The following is a 21,220-nucleotide window of genomic DNA, read 5'->3' as shown; positions in this document are numbered from 1 at the left end:
ACACAATCGTATGGAAATTACAAAATTCGTTCAAATCCCTAAACAATCTCATGGACGGTTATTTTTGGATCAGTTATGTTGAATTTGAATTAAATGACAAAAATGTACAATTACAAAACTACCCTTTTGAATTAATTAAGAGGGTGGACACTTGTCATTCCAGGAATATTTCTTACACTTCTTACAAATTAAGCACTTTGTACAGGATCCTAAACCTATATATATATATATATATATATATATATATATATATATATATATATATATATATATATATATATATATATATATGAAATTTACTATTTATGAAGAGAACATGTAATATTATATATGTTTATTGATTATAAATTTATAAGAATACAAGTCAAAACCATTACTATTATAGATTTTGCTAAATTGTAAAAATTACTATAATAGTTATAGGTAAAATGTTAAAAAAATAGCTTTGTGGATTCAGTTTCACTATTAATTATGAAGAGAAAACATATAATATTATATATGTTTATTGATTATATTCACTTTCACTTTTGGAGGAAGATTCAAGTATAGTATAGTGAATGAAACAAAGGGTCTAAAAGTGGTATGATTCATATATATATATAAGTCTATAATAAAATTGGCTTTTTTCCTATTGTTATACTTACATGAGTTATAATTCTATAAAGATAACATAGATCCGTCTCTAAAAATTTTGTAAACATCTAAATTTCCATAACTACAATTTGATGTCACTTTTGAGAATGAAAATAAAAAACATAGAACAAGACTACATACATGCAGCACATATTTCCATGTTTGTTATCTCAAAGTGTCAATAAATTACCAATGTTTAACCAATCCACCTGGTGTGCATTAAAATCGTGTTTTAATGGGTTTAACCCGTCTAACTGGTTTGTAACACGAATAACCCATATAATCTATCATGTTAAATGGGTTAACTCGTCAACAAATATGGTTATAACCCATTTAATGATGCTGAGAAAAAACTTGATCATTACAAAATGTTATAAATAGACTATATATATGCCTCTTAAAGTATTATCACAAAACAAAATTGTGAATTATAAGCATTAATTTTTGAAAATTATACTGAAAATTAGCTCATATTATTTAAAGTTATAATTTGTCATTTGAAAAAGGAAAACAAATAGATAAACTGGAAGGAAAAAAAAAGAAGCAAATAGATCTAAAGGTGGTGTTAAGCCGTTAATCATTGAAGTACATCCTTAATAATGTTTGACCCAATAATTAACCCCTTTAAACACAGTTTATTATTATTTTTAATACTGTTTATTAGACGGACACGAATACCTATGCTTATTCCCGATAAAATATTGATATGTATTTAAAATTACTATATGCATGAAAGAGAAATTAATAGATAATTCATAAAATATTAATATTAATATGATATAATAGATTATAGTTTTGTGCGGCTATTTTTCAAATGATAGCTTACCTTTTGTGATCTGTTTTTGTGATTATATATGTTACCGGTTACAGTGGTAATGGTTTATGAGGTGACATGGTTTGCGAATTAAGGCCCTTGATTTGGAGTTGATGTATTAGTGTAAAGTTAAAACATAAATATTTCTTAAACATATAAAATACCCTTATTGTAAGAACTGAATGAGAGATTTTTAATTTTTAATTTTTTTAACTTTTTTTTCCTGTTACTTAAAAATGACGTCTAATTGTAAAATATAAAAAAAATAATAATTTCATGATTTTACGGTAATAAAGTAATTACTGAGACTAAAATGCGCGTTTAATAAGATGAGGAAAAATAAAAAAAAAATCCTTTCTCACTTTTTACGTTAAAGGTATTTTGTATGTTAAGACTCACTTGTATAATAACTTAACCCTCCTAATGTATTAATGTGTTATTTAGAATGATCCATCATGCAAAGGTGGTAATACTATATAGAATTTAGAATTAATTTAGTTACTTTTAAACAACAAGACTTTTAAACCATATCATAAATTAGTGATTTTGTTTTATTTCAACCAAATTTATTCACTTTGCTTTATATATTCTTTATTTGTTTATGAATGAGTAAACTGCCATTTTCGTCCCTGTGGTTTGGACACTTTTGCCATTTTAGTCCAAATCTCAAACTTTTTACATCTGGGTCCCTATGGTTTGCAATTTGTTGCCATTTTAGTCCAAAATCCAAAAACCCCTTTTTTGAGTATTGAAACCTGATTTTTTTGTCTTTTTGTGCAGGGGTATTTTGGTCATTTTAATTTACTCTTTTAATAAATTAAAACAAAATTAATTACATATTATATAATATATATATATATACATATATATATATATATAACTCTCTCTCTCTCTCAACTAAAACACAGACTCTCTCTCTCTCTCTACACAGATCCGCCATCTCCTTCTTCCATGGAGAAACCCTAGTTTATACTCACCACAGCTTCAAATCAGATCTTCCCTATCTCTCCCGACACTCACAACCACACCCTCTGCCTCTCCTCTCGAGCAAACGGCCGGAGCTGCAAAATCCAGCGAGCCGCATAGCACACCCACCTCCGACAAACCCCCAACACCCACCTGCAACCCCCTAGTCCATCATACTCACACAATAGCGGAGAAAGAGGCTGAGTGGCGATGAAAAACAGCGGCTAGGCCTCTTTTCCGATGACGGCGATGCCGCCGTCTGAGACGGTGGTGGTGTTCTGTTGCAGCGGCAAAGAAAGAGAGTGAAGTCGGAGACGTCGATTTTCCGGGTAAGCTCAAACACCCTTAACTTTTTCTTTCTTTTTCCGATTCATTTGTTTTTCGCTTCAGGGGAGCCGATCAGGGTGGTGGCAGGGTGACTATGTTAATTGAAGATGACGATGTTGGTGGTGGTGGCCGACTGACGGTGGTGGTCGGCGCGACTGTAATGGCAGTGGTTATGGTGAAACTCAACTTTGGGATTCGGATTTATTTAGGGGGTGGGGGTGTTGGGACAGTGGTGGGGGTGGGAGGAGAAGTAGAGGATGAGGGTTGTTCAGATTTGGTTCAGCTGGTTGCCGGCAGTGGCGATGGCTTTTGGTTTGGGTGGTTGCCGGCTTTTGATTATTGTTGTTGTTCAGGTGGTTGCCGGCAGTGGCGGTGACTTTTGATTTGGGTTATGGTGGATGTGGGTTGTTTTAGGTGATGATTTGGTGGAGGTGATGCGGTGGTGGCTGAAGAAGAGTCTCCAATGTTGATGGCGGTGGTGTTATAGAGAGAGAGAGAGAGGAGAGAGAATCAGATGTGTGTTTAGAGAGAGAGAGAGAGAAATTGTTTAGAGAGAGAGAAAAATTGCAGAGATTGGGTTTTTGGAATTTTATTATAATCTTCTTTTTTAATTTTATTTATATATATATTAATGCTTAAGATGGACGATTATACACCTGCACTAAAGGACAAAATAGGCAGCTTTCAACAGTCAAAAAGGGGGGGTTGGATTTTGGACTAAAATGGCAACAAAATGCAAACCACAGGGACCCAGATGTAAAAAGTTTGAGATTTGGACTAAAATGGCAAAAGTACCCAAACCACAGTGACCAAAATGGCAGTTTACTCTTTATAAATATTTGAATTTGGTTGATAGATGTTCTAATAGAGCTACAAATGAATTGAATGAATATAAAAAATGTTATGTTTGTTTAATCTTTATCGAAAAAAAATATATATGTAAGAGCATATAATCGAACATATTACTTTTTTGTTCGTTACTTGTTAAGATTGTGAGCCGTCGATAATTTCATGCATATGATGGGCTTTTTCTAGATAAAATAAGTTGATGGACACCATATAAGTTTTGATGAATATGTAAAAAAAGAACTAATATTAAATCAACTTTAATGAATGAACATATACGAACATTAATAAGTAAATGAGACATGTACATTGAACTGAAAACATACACGTGTTCATGTTTGTTAATTTACATAAACGAATATAATATGATTTCATGTTTGTTTATTTATTAAATAAGCAAACATAAATGATCTTTATGTAAAAAACGGTTAAATGAATATTCGATTTTCTTACAACCCTATCTTTATATGTTCGTAAAAAGTTTCAAAGTTATCTTGTTAGGCTTATACATTAACAAAAATAAATCTTGATATTATTTGAGGACATCAAAAAAATTGTCACAAAAAGTAAATAATACACAAAATAAATAACTAAAGTTATGAACAATTTTCTAAGAGATAAGCTATAATTGGGCCAATTACGAGCTCAATTTGAGATTTATTGTATGGTACTATGGTTTATTGGTATGATCTGTTGGATCATATGGTATAAGGTAAGCAAACACCATTTTGGTCGTATGTGGTTTAATTGAATTATATAAAATCTGGGTCATGGTATAAGATCTTATTGTATAGGGTCCAATTTAGGATTTATTAGGTTGGACTTTTGAAGCCCACTTGTTAGGCTTGAAATAGTTTTCGTTTCGGGTCACGTTACACTTACTTTGTGTTCCCAAGTTTTATTTATCAAAGGAAAAGAAAAGATTTGGAGATATGTCAAAATAAATCATGTTCGAGAGTTTTCTTGAGGAATGAAATAGAGAGAAATGGAAATTTCCTTCATTTAAAATCCTTTCAAATTGGAAGTAAAAGATTTTTAACACATAAAATCTTTACATTTTTTTTTTCATTTTCTTCGAACTTATAGTAGTTAACTAAATTTGTTCATTCCACTCACTTTCTTTTCTCTCCTTATTCATTTTATCTTCTTTTCTTTTGTTTATTAAATTCAGGAACACAATGTTAGGTTATGTCTTCTGATGGCTTAACACATACAATTTTGTATTCACTTATTCGTTTTATTAAAATTTGTCGAGGTGTCGTCCCATTTATCAGAAGTAATAATAAGCTACAAAGGTGTTAGAAAGATAAGCAAACAAGGCCATTTTAGGTGTAATAAGGTTGAAAGAATTAAAGAAAATTGTTTATAATTTTGTATTTTAATCATTAGTTTTCCTATTGTTGGGGATTCAAAGGGTTTATTTAGGTGTGCTAAACGGATCGAGTTGGCGGATTCAACTCGACCCGAACCCGAAAATCATATCATACATATGAACCTGATCATGTCCCGAAACTCCATGGGTTGACCCGAACACGCCCCGTTCAACCTGATTTTTTTTATTTTTATTCTTTCTGAAATTAATATATTAAAATTAAAGTTTACTTAAAAAAAAACAAATGTGTATAATACTGTAACGCCCCAAAATTCGAATTTTTATATTCGCTAGTATGTTTTCTATGTTATAGCATGAAATCAAAATAACTAGGCTATTTATATGTGTACGTGTTAAGAATAAGTATATGAGTATAATTGTTTGTTTATTTTATAAAATGATAACTAAAAGTACTAACCTAGTTAGAATGCAAGTGATATCTTGGCTTAAGATAGACAATAGCCATTTAATATTAAATACTCAAACATGAGGGGTCAAAAGGGGACAATTGGAAAGATTGATTATTAAAACAAAACTTTGAGACACAAACACACACATCAGTGTGTGTGTCGATCTGACAACTCAAAATAAATGAGAAGAACTACACTACGCACGACATTGAACTTGGTGCGGTTGTTTTTGCCTTGAAGATATGGCGACACTTCCTTTATGGTACTAAGTGTGTGGCTTCACCGACCATAAGAGCCTACAACACATCTTCAACTAAAAGGAACTGAACATGCGTCAACGTCGTTGGGTAGATTTGTTAAATGACTACGACTGTAAAATTCGCTACCATCCAGGTAAGGCGAATGTAGTGGCCGACGCACTTAGTCCTAAGACTCATGTCATGTGTATTCAATGTCTCCAACTCGTCAACGATCTTCAAAACCGCATTCATGACACTCAATACGCGTCCGTTAACGACGGTAACCTCTACAACGAGATTCAATGTGGTGCCGAAGAAAGTCTTGTGTCCAAATCCGATGGTATTCTATATCATCTTAATCGCATCTGGATTCCAAATCGTGATAACCTTCGATATTTTCTTATGAAGGAAGCACACAAATCGAGGTATTCCATTTATCCTGGCGCTGATAAGATGTACCACGACATGCGTACATCCTATTGGTGGTCTGGAATGAAGAAAGATATGGCCACCTTTGTTTCAAAATGTCTCACCTGTTCTAAGGTTAAAGCTGAACATCAGCGTCCCTCTGGCTTGCTCGAACAACCAGAAATCCCTGTATGGAAATGGGAGAGCATTGCGATGGTCTTTATCACTAAACTTCCTCGTACTTCTTCATGTCATGACAGTATTTGGGTGATCATTGATCGATTAACCAAATCAGCTTACTTTCTCCCCACCCGTGAATGTTACAAAGTCAAGAAATTGGCTCGTATCTAAATAAATGAAATCGTTTGCCGTCATGGCATCCCCGTTGACATCATTTCCGATCATGATGGTCGCTTTACGTCTCGTCTTTGGCAAACATTTCAATCCGCTATGGGTACTCTTCTTAACCTTAGCACTGTTTTTCATCCTCGGTCTGACGGTCAAACCGAGCGTACCATCCAAACTCCAGAGGATATGCTTCGTTCATGCGTAATCGATTTTGGTGGCAACTGGGATATGCACTTGCCTTTGATCGAATTCTCGTACAACAGCAATTATCACGCGAGTATTCAAATGGCACCCTTCGAGGCATTGTATGGTCGTAAGTGGCGTTCGCCTATTTGTTTACACGAGATCGGAGAAACTCAAATCACCGGTCCCGAGCTTATACAATAGACGACGGACAAGATTCTACAGGTTTGAGATAACTTGCTGAAAGCCAGTAGCTGACAGAAGAGCTACGCTGACAAGCGTCGCAAACCATTGGAATTCGAAGTAGGTGACTTTGTACTTCTCAAGGTATCCCTTTGGAAGGGTATAGTTCGTTTTGGTAAGAAAGGGAAACTCTCTCCTTGCTATGTTGGTCCTTTCAATATTCTCGAAAGGATTGGCAAGGTAACGTATAGACTGGACCTACCTGAAGAACTCAACAATGTTCATCCTGTCTTCCACGTTTTGAACTTGAAGAAATGTCTAGCTGAAGAAGGACTTAAAGTCCCACTCGAAGATCTACAAGTCCACGAAACGCTACAATATGTGGAGAAACCTGTCGAGATCATGGATCGAGGAGTCAAGCAATTAAGTGGCAGTCGAATTCCAATCGTTAAGGCTCGATGGGAAGGAAAACGCGATGGTGAGTTTACTTGGGAACTCGAAAGTGATATGAAGGCAAACTATCCGCATCTTTTGGTAGTTGCATCTTCCTAAATTTCGGGACGAAATTCCCTAAGGGATGGGAGACTCTAACGCCTCGCATTTTGTAACCTTCTTTATTTAGCAAGTCCTTTATACCTTGCTTTTATGGAAACTGGTAATTCTTTGTACTCGTACTTCATAGTGGAAAAAACTTTATCTTATATATATATATATATTTGTGTTATACATCATTCATATATACCTGGTGCTTAATCATATTACATACATACTTAATGCTTATTTCCATGCAATTTCATACGTATTCATATTCCTACTTGTTTAACATACCAAATACATTATTACACTCTTTTATTCATGCACGACACTTCTACATTGCCAAAATACGCCTAAAAGTACTTAAAATCAGCAAAGGTATCAAGATTCAGCATCCTGGGCCTTGGGCCTAGTAGGTCCACACGGATCTGCAGCCCAACCCAGCAGATTCGCACCAAAAGCCAGGTCCGCGCCAAATGGCCCGATCCGCCCCAAGCCCATTCGTAAATAAAGGCCCATCCGTAAATAAAAAGCCTTTTCACCCTAAACCTTCATTTCATTCTATAAATACAAGACCCCTTATTCACTTCCAACCTTCCACACCCACTTTAGTCTCTCAATTGCTACTGTTTAAGAATCATACGAAGCTCACATCAGTCATTTTGAAAGTGAGTGTGGGCTCATAACTTCTATTTTTCTTCTTCCTTTTTTTGTTTTCTACAAGCATTTTAACATAGATTACTCACGAAATCAGTTGGTACATCAACCTTGCCTTGGCAGCTGATCTAAACTCTCAACTAGGTTGAGGACCAACCAAATGTGAAGCTAATCTATCGAAAACCTTTGTTTACAAAACTATCGGATTTAAACGTAACTGAAACCAAGTCCCCCCGAGCTCACAAGCTGAGAAAATAGCTGTGGATTCGTAGTAGGACTGATTTCAATAGAATAGAGGGTCAGTTCAAGCAAAACTGAGCTGATTTACCTCAAGAACAGCTCCATCCGCACGAACCAACAGTCGATCCGTACGAATGGACACCTCCATCCGTACAAACCTGGATTCCCTCTATCCGTGCGAACATACTGTTCAGACAAGTTGTGACGATTTCTAACCGACAACTGACTTCCAGATTGCTATACTTAATATGGTTAATTCTGTAACGTAACTAGTAGCGTTTATATTCTATATTCCATTCTGTAAACATGACCAACCGATCAGTTTGACTGATTTGTGCTTTGGTGTTATTTAAAGAGTCCAAAAACCTCCATGCATGACTTCTATGAAACTTCAGTTATTTCCAGACTACTAATATACGTATACTATAATTAACAGACTAAGCAGAATTATCGAACGTAACTATTAAATAGTTTAAAGTTCAAAATAGAAATCTGACCCACAACAGTCCGTTTGTACGGACGGCTCATCTGCACGGATGGCCCGTCCGCACGAACAGTGCATCCGCCCTAAGCTGACTGTTAAGGAACTGTTTGTATTTCCGTTTTCGTATTCTAATTTCGTGTTACTTATCGCTGATAGTCAGAATACCCTCCTGTTACTTTAATTATTATTTTCTTAACGTACTTAGTACTACGATTTTGTTACATAAATCCTCCAACTCCAACTCACACCTTCGTTTTCCTGTAGGGTAACCTCGACATTCCTATACTAGTTCCAACTTAACCTCGGTATTCCTATACTACGTTCGTCAACTCCTACCAAATCTACGCTCACTGGAATTCTTTGAAGAATTAAGCAAAATTGTGATTATACTTGAACCCCTTTTTCTTTTACCACGTTTTGGGGTGTAACATGTTAATCTATTAAACTTACACTCATACTTTTATACTAAAATGCACAAACAATCATTATATGCATGCATACGTTATACTTGATGCTTTAATCTGGGTTTGTACGTTTCGTGTTGAACTGCAATTAACTTCGTACGAGCCTAACCTTAACATGTATAACGCCATAGGAGTAACGCACCGCGTGTGAACGTTGGGTTATGTTAAGAGCTTATTGCGTTTAAACTTTGGGTTGACTAGTTTATGCACATGTCAGTTTATAGTTTATCTTGAATAACTAGCTTGCCAAGTGGATTTGTTTAAACTTATTTACTTATGCTATGTATGAAAACATTTGTGCTCGCCAATGCATTTTGTGTGTTGAACTATACTTTAGATGTTGCAGGATGGCGCTGATGATATTGAACTGGAGTAGTGTTGATGCTTTAGATACACACATAGACCTCTTTGGATTCTAAATTGATGTATCAGTTTTGTACTCTGTTTTGTTGTAATTGTTTCGTTGTATTCAAACATGTTGTATTTTGAAATTTTATGTGTTGTAACATGACAAGTTTTATGCAATGAAATCAATTTATCTAAATTATTGTCACTTTTAGTGTTATGTTACAATGAACAATCTCGTTTTTGTCTCACTCTGATGTTTGCGCCATCGGTTGGGGTGTGACAGTATATATATACATATGCAAGTATTTACAAAAAATCGTCCTTTATAGGTAAAAAGACTAAACTACCATCATGTGACTTGCACGTGATGAGATTTAACAGAAAAATCTAACTGGGCTAGGGTTAAAAGACAAAACGTGCAACAAAATTCTCTATAAAGAGCAAAACCTGTCAAAATTCGTTGAAAATGACACCGCCTACAAAATGGTGTTAAGATAAAGCACAAAACGTGTAATTTTTCCTATTTTATATATATAATAATAAAATAAAAAATAAAGTGAAATGAATAAGATGAGAGGACTTAAAGCATTGAATATTGCAACACTTTCTCATACAATCAAAGAAAGAAATGAGTGGAAAGGGACATGATAGATCGTCCTTGAAATGTTTGTCGGAATATACGTCAATCATATGTGTCTCATCGTACCATTGACATCCGTATATTTTGTTAGAACTAGGACTGTTCATCGGTTTGAATCAGGGCCGGCCATGAGCATGTGCGGGGTGGGCGACGGCTCAGGGCCAAAAACGTAGAAGGGCCCGTACGTTTTTTAGAAGCATAAATATAAAAGATCTGGAGGGAACCCCTAAATATAATTAGAGATGAAGACACTTACAAAAACTAATTATAGCCTAGTGGAAAGAGCAGTTGTTTCCAACCAGATGGTTACGGGTTCGAGTCCCTTTTCTGTATTATTTTTTAGGATTAATGTCTAGTTTGTTCATGGAAGTTCCAATGAACTTGGTGTATTTAATGAAATTGTAAATGCTCAGGTGCCAAGTCTTAAACATTAAGTGTGTCTTTTTTATTCCTAACCCCTTTAACTATACAAATTAAATCTTTAAGTTTGTTAAGTTTTAAATAACCCTGCACTTATGCATTTCTTATTAGGAATTAATTGTAACAGATTATACTGCACTTATGCCTTTCTTATTAGGAATTAATTGTAACAGATTATACTGCACTTATGCCTTTCTTATTAGGAAATAACTATAACAACTCATGTATCAATGTTTTTGTTTTCTTATTTTTTGTTTATGATTGCTTTTTAATTAATAATTATATTTTAGATCAAATAAAGAATTGTACAAATTCAAGCAAGATCGTATTTGTAAAGCATATAAGTGTGAATTAAAGGCTATGTCGGCACCAACCATAGTTGAATCGGTTGCCGACTCCCCTTCTAATGTTCAGGTGTTGGGTTCGAGTGTACGTGCTAGGCGTTTTTTCTGTTCAGTGGGCTTACTTTGTTTCGCGCTATTTCCTTATTTACTGCAAAAGGTTAGGTTAGACCCGGCTTTTTTAATCTCGCACAGGGCCCAAAATCTTTTTAGAATTTTCGGAGACGGCCCTGGTTTGAATAACCTAAAGTCGAAATCAAATTATATTTTTTTGAACGGTAGGCTTCTATATAAATATAGAAACGGGCTAGCACGACGCTAAAAAGCCCGACACAATTATACAATCATATCTTGAATATTGAAATCGTTCCACCTCTCTCAATTAAAATTACAATATTTTGATCTAGTTTTCACCAAAATAAACAAGTTTTTCTTGATTGCCCATATCGTATTGAGCATTGTAACATGTTTATTGTTGAACACGTACTCGTTTCTAGCTTTCCAAACCTCCTAGAGGGTCGCTAAAAAGGCTGCTTCAATCAGATTTTTCCAATTCTTCGACCCGCTCAGAGCTGCTAACGAGGCCCACAACCCGCTAATGCTATTATACATCCCATACACATGCAACTTGAGCCAGATCATGACGTGCCACCAAACAACTCGCGCCAGTAGGCATTGCATCGGACAGTGTTCCAGATGTGGGGTAGAAGACGAAATCAAATATTTGATTTGTATTTTACACCTATTGATGTTGAACAACAATTTCTATAAGGAGTGATGAAAGATTTTTTAATGCTGCAATAAAAGTTGTAATCACCAAACTTCAATGGAGTACAAAATAGAAAATATACTACTTTTAAATAAAATTTTCTCTTATAAGATTTTTCTTCAACTTCTTTGGATGTAATGTTATGGATATACTTGGTTTTCTTATTTAAAAAGGGTAACGATATAGTTTGTTGTTTGCTTACTTTCTATTTTGATGTAAAAAGTCAACCAAGTCAAACTATCGTTGTGAAATGTAAGTGTTTTGGTATAAAAAAGATTAAAGCTTGTGTTTATCTTGTTTACTATTTGTTAATCTTTTAGTTATTTTATTGATATTACGTATAATTTTTTTATATTCATTATATTTAGCTATTTTAGTCATACTTACATATTATAAAACTTACTGTATATAAATTTTATAGTAATATGTCAATTAAGGGGGCCGACCTCTTAAAAATCCAATATTTTACACTAAAAAAATTCGGTAAAATTACACTACGAGGTGAAAAATGAGGGGGGGGGGGTATTGATAGAGCTAGAGAGAGAGAGATATTAGAGAGGGGGTGGGGTTAACAAAGTGGACGAAAAAACGACAAGGTTATGAAACCTCGAGGACCCAAATGCGAAAAAAAAAAACATTTTGGACGAAAGTCACAAAAGTGGCTAAACCTCAAGGGTGAAAAATGACATTTTACACTAAAATTTAAAAATAGTTCCTTAGCTAAATTGAGGTTTTTACCTTTACAAAATTACCACAAAAAATTTAACTTATTCAAATTGATCCCTCAATTTTTTTTTTTTTTTTATTTCAGAACAATTATCATATAGCCTCTATACTTTCAATAAACTTACAATATATATTTAACTTTTATACATTGAAGTTTGGCTACAAAGTTCAATTTCTATTATATTTTTATAATTATAATATAGACCCTAAACTTTTAACAAAGTTACAATATACATTTAACTTTTAAACTTCGAAGCTTGGCTATAAAGTTTAACTTTTTATTCTAAATCGAGCGTTACAGATAAAATAACATTTTCTCAAATTTTGAATATACCACTTCAACGTGTTTTTTTACCTATGTTTCAGTTTTCAAAACCTGCTCATATTGAAAACGTACACGTGCAAGATCTCTCCCGCAACGCACGGGTAATAATATATTGATGATGCCAACATTAGGTATATGATTACATTTTTTAGCCTTTGTTGACTATTGCAAAAGAATTGTAGAATACATAGATCAAGATGACACTTTGGGAAATATTTTTGGTTTAATTGGAATTACCGATTTATTATACGGGCCTTTGATATTTTAACAAAGTTTATACTTAATTTGTGGCAACTCTTTAACTGCCATTATTATTTTACATCTAACAAAGTTTATAAAACAATTCGATGCGCACGGGGTTAAATCCTAGTTGTGGTTATATATGAATTATGTTACATAAAATCATCATGTTTATACAAATAACTCAATAACAATATCGTTTAGACTTATTAGTCTAGTCAAGCTTTGTAAATACATCCCAAGTTCAAACCGTTTATTATAGGAGCTTCATAACAGATTATGTATATTCACCTCGGACTCGAGCTCATTTAAGCTCAGTTTGATTTGAACTTTTGACGAGCCCATATGTAACACCCCTCACATATTTAATGCTTAATCACAATATCATTAAATTTGAAGTTTGTAAAGATTGACGAATCCCATTTACCCGACTACCTCTTGGAAATAATACATTGATCCAGGCTTTCATATTGTCTTGGGCCGTTTGAATATGTAGCATTCTAAGAAGTTCTCATGCTTGGGCTTATTTTTGGCCCGCTTGCTTCAAGTTTCTGGCTCATGTTTGGGCTTATTTTTGACCTCTAAACGAATAGAACCCTCACATTTGACCTGTAAATGAATCAAACGATCAGTGAACCATTCGATAACGGTTGGATGAAAAGTTCGTTTATGAACATGAAAGAAAATAAACGGTTTGATGGATGTCCGTTGAACACAGATGAAAGAAATTGTTCTTTAAAATAGAACTCGAGTTTATGAACCTTAGGGCAACAAACACCACTCCCCTCCGTCAATGTGGGGCGCCAATGAAGCCCATCGCCAAAGGAGTAACGTGTATGAAGAAGTCAAGGGGTGGGGTCCATTACACACCAACCAATCACATCTTTTTTTTAATTTATTTATTCGTGAAATCACGACACGTAGTTATTGTCTTTGCCTACGTGTGGCTTAGTTATTGGCATTACCTCAACAGTAGTTATTGCACTTTTTAGTTATTTTTACATTGGTTGAAACGTTAATTTCTTTTGAATTTCAAAAGCCAATTGACCATTTTCTCCTACGTGTAATTTTTTTCGAAAGGAAAACTTCATTAAAACACACACACGCCTACGTGTAATTTAGTTAGTGTCTTTTCTAATTTAGTTAGTGTCTTTTCTACGTGACCGTACCCTCGACAATAGTTATTGCACTTTTAGTTATTTCAAGTTGGTTAAGGGTGGAGGGTATAGTCAATCACCCTAGGGTGTTTGAGTGAAATCCTACCCAATAATATCATGCTATGTCAATTCCCCATTCTACTCCCCATTTTACACTCAATCACTAGGTATAGTCAAACACCCCTCAATTAAAAAAAAAAAAAAACATTTGATTGGTCTCTCCTCTCCTCTCAATTCACCGGTGAACAATCACCGAATTTTGTTGCCTCTCTCAAAGTCAAACACCCAACTCAATCAGTAGGGGTGGTCACCAATCGGTGACTCCCACTCAAACACCCAACTCCCCGAAGCTATACCCTCCACCCTAAAAGCTTAATTTCTTTTGAATTTCGACCGTTTTGCCTATTCATAAGCATAAGCGGTCTCGGTTACCTATTCATAAGCATAAGTTGTCACCCAACTCGATCAGTGGGGTGGTCACCAATCAGTGACTCCCACTCAAAACACCCAACTCCCCAAACCCTCCACCCTAAAACCTTAATTTCTTTTGAATTTAGACCGTTTTACCTATTCATAAGCATAAGCGGTCTCGGTTACCTATTCATAAGCATAAGTTGTCTCACAGTTGACCGACCATTTCGGTTTTGCCTTTTCTTTTACGGTTTTACCTATTCATAAGCATAAGCGGGTCTCAGTGTCTCACAGCTAACCATAGGGATGTTTAAAAAGCTCGCGGCTCACAAGTCCGCTAAAAAAAAGCTTGTAAAAGGCAGCCAAAAATACTCGATATGGAACGATCCGAGCAAAACCGGCTCATTTTGCAACCGAGCCGTGCTCAAGCTAAGCTAGGCTCGACGCCTTGGCTCGTTTAACTTCAAGATCAAGACGACCTCATTTTATTTTGAGCTCGAGCTCAAGCCCACCCTCGCCGACTCGTACGTTTAAAGCCCTAGTTATGGGGTAACAAATGCAACTTCACTCAATCAAGATGAAACATAAACTATATTCCAAACTGTTCTCACGTTCTTACTTATTCTTGATAGATTCATTCATAGCATCAGCATCTTTATTCTCCAACACAGTTTTTAAAAGGATTTATCAAACAAAAACCCTAGGAACAGATTCCGACTGGACGGATGGTTTGCATTCGATCTCTCGTAGCACCGTCTTGAGCCCGATTCCGGCTGCATTCGCTTTTGGGTGGATTCCGTGAGTCGGACCCTCCATGTATGCCCTGTTAGCCCTTTCCTTCTCGAAGGAGACGCCGTATCGAGACTCCACATCTGCAATAGATCGAGTAAGATTCTAAGTTGGAGGTTTGGTTTGGTTTTCGGGTTACTTGGTTCCGAAGCGAGAACCGAATTAAAAAAAGTTTCGGTTTTCGGGTTATTTGGTTCTTAAGCGAGAACCGAACCGAACTAAAAAATGTTCAAAAGCGAACCGAACTCAACAAAACCAAACCGAAACCAACTCCGAAGGTTTGGTTTGTTTTGGTTTTCGGGTTATTTGGTTCCGAACCGAATTAAGAAAAGTTCATAACCGAAACCAACTCCGTATTCGGTTCTGGTTTTGTTTTCGGGTTACTTGGTTCTGAAGCGAACCTAACTAAAAAAAGTTCAAAACCGAACCAAACTCAACAAAACCAAACCAAAACCAACTCCGAATTCGGTTCGGTTCGGTTCGACCAAATAACCTGAAGAAACTTATTTAATTTTTTTATTTTTCTTAAATTCTTCCCACCACTATTTGGAGGTTATCAAAAATTGTAGTTGGATTTGACTACATGAAAAAAGCTAAATAATTATTAACGATACCTTTAGCGAGGCTCGGGTAGAGTTGCCCGTCTCGCGTTAGCGCCATCATCACCTGCGGTAACCCGAGCGGCAGTTCATCACCTCTATCCACCTGCCAAAAGTGAATGGTCTTCCCATACGTTTTCGCCACTTTCTCGAGATCTTTTCGTTCAACCGGACCGGGAACACCGGGAAGGAAGAGCACGCCGCTCTTCACCTCGTACTCGTGGCTATGCCACATTGGTTTTTCCGTGTCCGGAAGAGTTAAAAACAGTTCTTCAGTTACTATGTATTCCAGCCCGATCAACCGCGCATCGGCATCGGGCCGGTCGTAGATTAGGCATTGTCGCATGTCTTCGTTCAGATGGCCGCAGTAGTGATGCGCTTCCACTTGGCGAGTCATGTCGTCCGCGTAAAAGTGAAATCTAAACGAAAATTAACAAAATGGCAAAAGAAAATGTAAAAGTAAATTAAAGCCTTCTTTGTTCGGTTTTAAACCGAACCAAAAATGTACCGAACCAAAAATGTACCAAACTGACCACCCAATCCTTTTTTGGTGCGTCGGTTTCAAACCGAACCAAAAATGAACCAAACCTACTTTTTTGGTTCGGTTTGCCACCAAAATCGAATGATTGAATTTGTGGAAAACAAATGAAAATACAGGTGTACAAATCGGTTTTCCGGTCCGGTTTTTAACCAAACCGTTTAGAAAACGGGTTCGTTTTTTAACCGATGGGAACCAAACCGGTACTAACCGGTTTGGGGCAAAAAAACCGTTTTATTTTACGGGTTTCAAAGATCAAGAATACCAACCAGTCTACAAACCGCCGGTTCGGTTCGGGTTGAAACGGTTTTTTTTACACCTCTATTTGATATCGTATTACAAACCGCCGGTTCGGTTCGGGTTGAAACCGGGTTTTTTTACACCTCTATTTGATATCGTATAAAAACATGTTTTTCTTTTCTATAAAATGTAAAAAGAAAATTAACACGTTTTCAAACAGATTAAACCGAAAACCGAACAGATTAACACCTTAACCGATTGAATTCAAAATCAAACCGAATAACCAATTTGGATTCCGGTTCGGGCTGTAACGAAAACACGAAGGATCGAATTTGTAAACTGAATAAACCGAAGTGATAAGAAAATAGGCTTGGGATCAGCTAAAAATAAGTGTAAAAAAGAAATTAACACGTTGATTATTCGGTTTCAAACCGATCAAACTAAACACCATATCGTAACCGAAATAAACCCGACCGAATAACCATTACGGTTTCGGTTACTGTTTTAATCGAAATAAGAACATTGAATTTGTAAACCAATAAACCATACCGAAACCTGAATAAACCAAAAACCAAGGTTTTAAAAACTAGTTTATATATTGGCCGGTTGATCCGGTTTACAAAAACCAAGGTTTTAAAAACTAGTTTATATATTGGCCGGTTGAATTGGTTAAACCGGATGCTGGAAGCTTGGCCAGCACGAATCATACCGATAAACCAAAGGAATGACAAAGAAGTTGTACCGCCGGTAAATTATCGATTATACCGGGCTAAAGGTTAAAATTTAGATTTTTAATGTTTTATATATGACTCTAAAAAGGTGAAAATTTAATTTCTTAGTAAAACTGCGCTAAAAAAAAAAAGCTAACAATAGTGAATTTTTAAATTATTTCTTTTTTTATTATGGACTAAATTTTGGAATAACCTTTTTATTATGGAATGATTAGTTTTGAATTATTTTTTAGTTGAACTTGTATTTTAGGGTAAATCGCATTTCCTGTCCTTTATGTTTGAGGAAAATTAGGCGTTGTCCTCCAACAAACAAAACTACACTGGATATCCTTTATGTTACAGTTTTCAATCATGCGGTGTACTTTTACCCTATCTCAGTTAATTTTTAATGTTAACTCTCGACATGTGCTATCTTTATGTTACAGTTTCCAATCACCTTATCTCAGTTAATTTTTAATGTTAACTCTCGACATGTGCTACTCAAATGAGGGTATAATGGTCATTTTCACTCAAAATATATCTTTCCTCTTGTTTCCTCTCGTGAAACGAGTTGCACGAGTTAAGAGTTGACCGAAAAATTAACTATGTTACAGCAAAAAGACACCGCATAATAAGAAACTGTAACATAAAGGACATCCAGTGTAATTTCATTAACGCTTGTAATTTTGCTCAAACTTAAACGACGAAAAATGCAGTTTACCTGTATTTTATGAATTTACACGATTAATTAGTCAACCCGGTTGAAAAGTCCGGTACAACCCGATTTAACCATTTCCGGGCCTAACCAATACATTAAAAGCCGGTTTTTAAAACACTGCCAAAAAGGCAAAAACCGAACCGATGAACACCCGTTTGTAACTTTCGACTTACGCGCAAAGGTGTTGGTGGATCTGTTTGGTCGGGCCAAACGACTGGATGGTTGCGGCCGCAGTGTCGACGAGTGAGGTGCCGATTTTGGTCTTTTCTCCGGGAACTTCAGGGAGGATTGATGCGTGAACCGGGTCCATTTTCAGTCGGATCAAAACGACGGCGTTTTCCGGTGAGGTTGGTTGATGAAATCTGGAGATGACTACTAGTTGATTTGTATAGCTTTACTTTTACAGGTGGCACTAAGGGGATATACGTGGCGTGTTTTGCTTGCCACGTGTTGAGGGACGTGTCATGTTATGTTGTGTATATATAGTAAGTGGTCAAACAAACGTTTTCTGTTTTGGCTTATTAGAGGGGACGGGGCGGTCCCGTTATCGGGCTTGAGCACGCGTGATCGGCTTTGAGCACACCGCCGCCGCACATGTGATAACGCGTAATAAGTTTAACGCGTTAACCATATAACGCGTTGAAAAGTTTAAAAAATGACCGTTGCACATGATGACCGTTGGTTTTGAACGGTAACTTTAATAAAAAAAAAAAAATAATAATAATCCATTTTATTTATATATATATCCACATTTTAACCATTTTTCCACACCAAACTCTATCTTTTAAACCCATTTCACACAATTTTAAACCATTTCACACAATTTTTAAATCTTTCTCAAATGGAATTCCCTACCGATTCGACGTTTCCGATGTCTAGCGACACCGATACCGAGTCGTCTTCCGACAACGACACGCTAAACTATTTTGTGTCGGTGTATAACGAGCTTGATGCCGAGTCGTCCCGCCCAAAGAAGAAGATGGTCGGCCGTGATCGTATACGTGCCAACGAAGTTTTGATGAACGATTATTTTGTGGAAAACCCGCTATACAATTCCGAAACGTTTAGAGATCGTTTTCGTTTACCCAAAGAATTATTTTTAAAGATTGTTGGAGACATCGAGGCAAGCGAGGGATGGTTTCAAGAAGGTTACGATGCGAGGGGCAAACCAAGTTTCACACCGATTCAAAAATGCACGTCCGCCATTCGCCAACTAGCGACAGGTAACCCACCCGATCAATATGATGAATACCTAGCTATGTCTGAAAGAACTTCACGTGAGTGTTTGCAATTTTTTTGCAATGCGGTCATTAAGTTGTATTCTAACGAGTTTTTACGTAAACCGACGAGCCACGACATCTCACGTATTTATGCCGCACACGAGGCTAGATGGCATTTTCCCGGGATGCTCGGTAGCATCGATTGTACACATATCGAGTGGAAAAATTGTCCAAGAGAGTTGCGAGGGGCGTATGTGGGGGGAGACATCAAAAGACCAACCATCATACTAGAAGCGGTGACGTCGAATGATTTATGGATTTGGCATTCGTATTTCGGTGTCCCAGGTTCAAACAACGACATCAATGTGTTGCACACGTCGTCGTTGTTCCAAAGCGTAACGGATGGTACCGCACCTTCCTCTCCTTTCTATGTGAACGGTCGACATTACAGACGAGGCTTTTATCTTGTCGATGGTATCTACCCGTCTTGGTCTGTTTTTGTGAAAGCTCCCTCATTTCCCGTCGAGGCTAAAGAAAAGGCGTTCAAAAAATTGCAAGAATCGGCAAGAAAAGATGTTGAGAGGGCGTTTGGTGTTTTAAAGGGTAGATGGGGTATACTACACCGACCGGTTCGTTCGATGACCAAGAAAGCAATACATAGCATAGTGTATGCGTGTATCATATTGCACAATATGTTGATCAAACACGACGGACGTGCAATATCCCCGGATTGGGTACCGGATCCTCCTACACAAGTTCAAGTTCCACAAGATATCAATTTACAATTGCGTAACGAAGAAACTCACTTTCGGTTGAGATACGATTTAATCAAACTAGTAGGTTCTCTAGGTTTGGAGTTTCCGGATTCGGACGAGGAGTAGGTTTTTTTTTTTTTTTTTTTTTTTTTTTTTTTTTTTAAATTGTATGTTCCTAGTATGTTAAATTCGAGGAGTAGGTTTTTTTTTTTTTTTTTTTTTTTTTTTTTTTTTTTTTTTACAAATTGTATGTTTCTAGTATGTAAAATTGAAGTAGTATGTTTTAAAATTAATGAAATTTTTAATTTTAGTGTTTTATTGTTAATTTCTAATTTAAAAATAAAAATTAAAAAAATTGGGAGGGAGTGATAGAATTCCATCACTAGTGATTCCACCCCTCCTACATTTCTATCACTAGTGATGGAAATTGGATTGATGACATGACATTAGTTGATTGGATAGTGGGAGTGATGGAATCCATCACTAGTGATTTCACCCTTAGTCCCCTTATGGTTGAATCATGGGAGATTGTTTAAGGATGTGACACGTGGAAACAGGCTTACATGAACCAAGAGTTCGAGTATTTTAACTATTTACATGAGCATGGATGTAGACGAGAGATTTGAGATCAAGTAGTTAAATTATCATATAGGGAATATATGATAAAACTTATTAAAAAATTCAAAAAAGATTTTTTTATCAGGGTGGGAAAATGTCATTTGAACTTACTTTAACCTTTTTATGAGGGTCGGAGGAAGCGTCAAAAGTGGTGAATGTCTACGCACTAAACGAATCGATTGAGTGCATAGGGTTGTGGGAAGAGCTACGAGCAGTAAAAAAATCTTTATCAGGGATGTGGTTGTTCTTAGGTGATTTTAGTGATGTCAAATTACCGAATGTAACACTCAATTCAGAATTTATTGCTCTAAATGCGAGTTTTTTCAATTGATTCTTTGAATCGGTTGAGCGCATACGGTTGTGAGAAGAGCTACGGGTAGTAAAAACTCTTTATTGGGGATGTGGTTGTTTTTAGGCGATTTTAATAATGTCAGATCACCGGATGAAAGACTTATTTATGAGTTTATTACTCTATTTTTTTAATCATTTCAATCAACTAGAAAAACATGGATTAACACCTTAAACTCCGATTTATGGACGGTTTGGAA

At 36.0% G+C, this 21,220-nt stretch overlaps 1 protein-coding gene across 1 annotated transcript; it reads right to left on the bottom strand.

Moving 5' to 3' along the window:
* Positions 1 to 15,077: 15,077 nt before the first annotated feature.
* Positions 15,078 to 18,446, bottom strand: LOC110927265 (oil body-associated protein 1A). The gene is made up of 3 exons (XM_022170920.2): positions 18,253 to 18,446; positions 15,889 to 16,292; positions 15,078 to 15,357 (listed from the first exon to the last, which is right to left on the bottom strand). Exons 1-3 carry the CDS (start codon positions 18,387 to 18,389, stop codon positions 15,173 to 15,175), a joined length of 726 nt encoding a protein of 241 aa, XP_022026612.1. The 5' UTR covers positions 18,390 to 18,446; the 3' UTR covers positions 15,078 to 15,172.
* Between the last annotated feature and the right edge of the window lie 2,774 nt (positions 18,447 to 21,220).

This window comes from Helianthus annuus, chromosome 2 (assembly GCF_002127325.2).
Source record: "Helianthus annuus cultivar XRQ/B chromosome 2, HanXRQr2.0-SUNRISE, whole genome shotgun sequence".
Lineage (NCBI taxonomy): Eukaryota > Viridiplantae > Streptophyta > Magnoliopsida > Asterales > Asteraceae > Helianthus > Helianthus annuus.
This window is presented reverse-complemented; position numbering and strand designations above follow the sequence as displayed.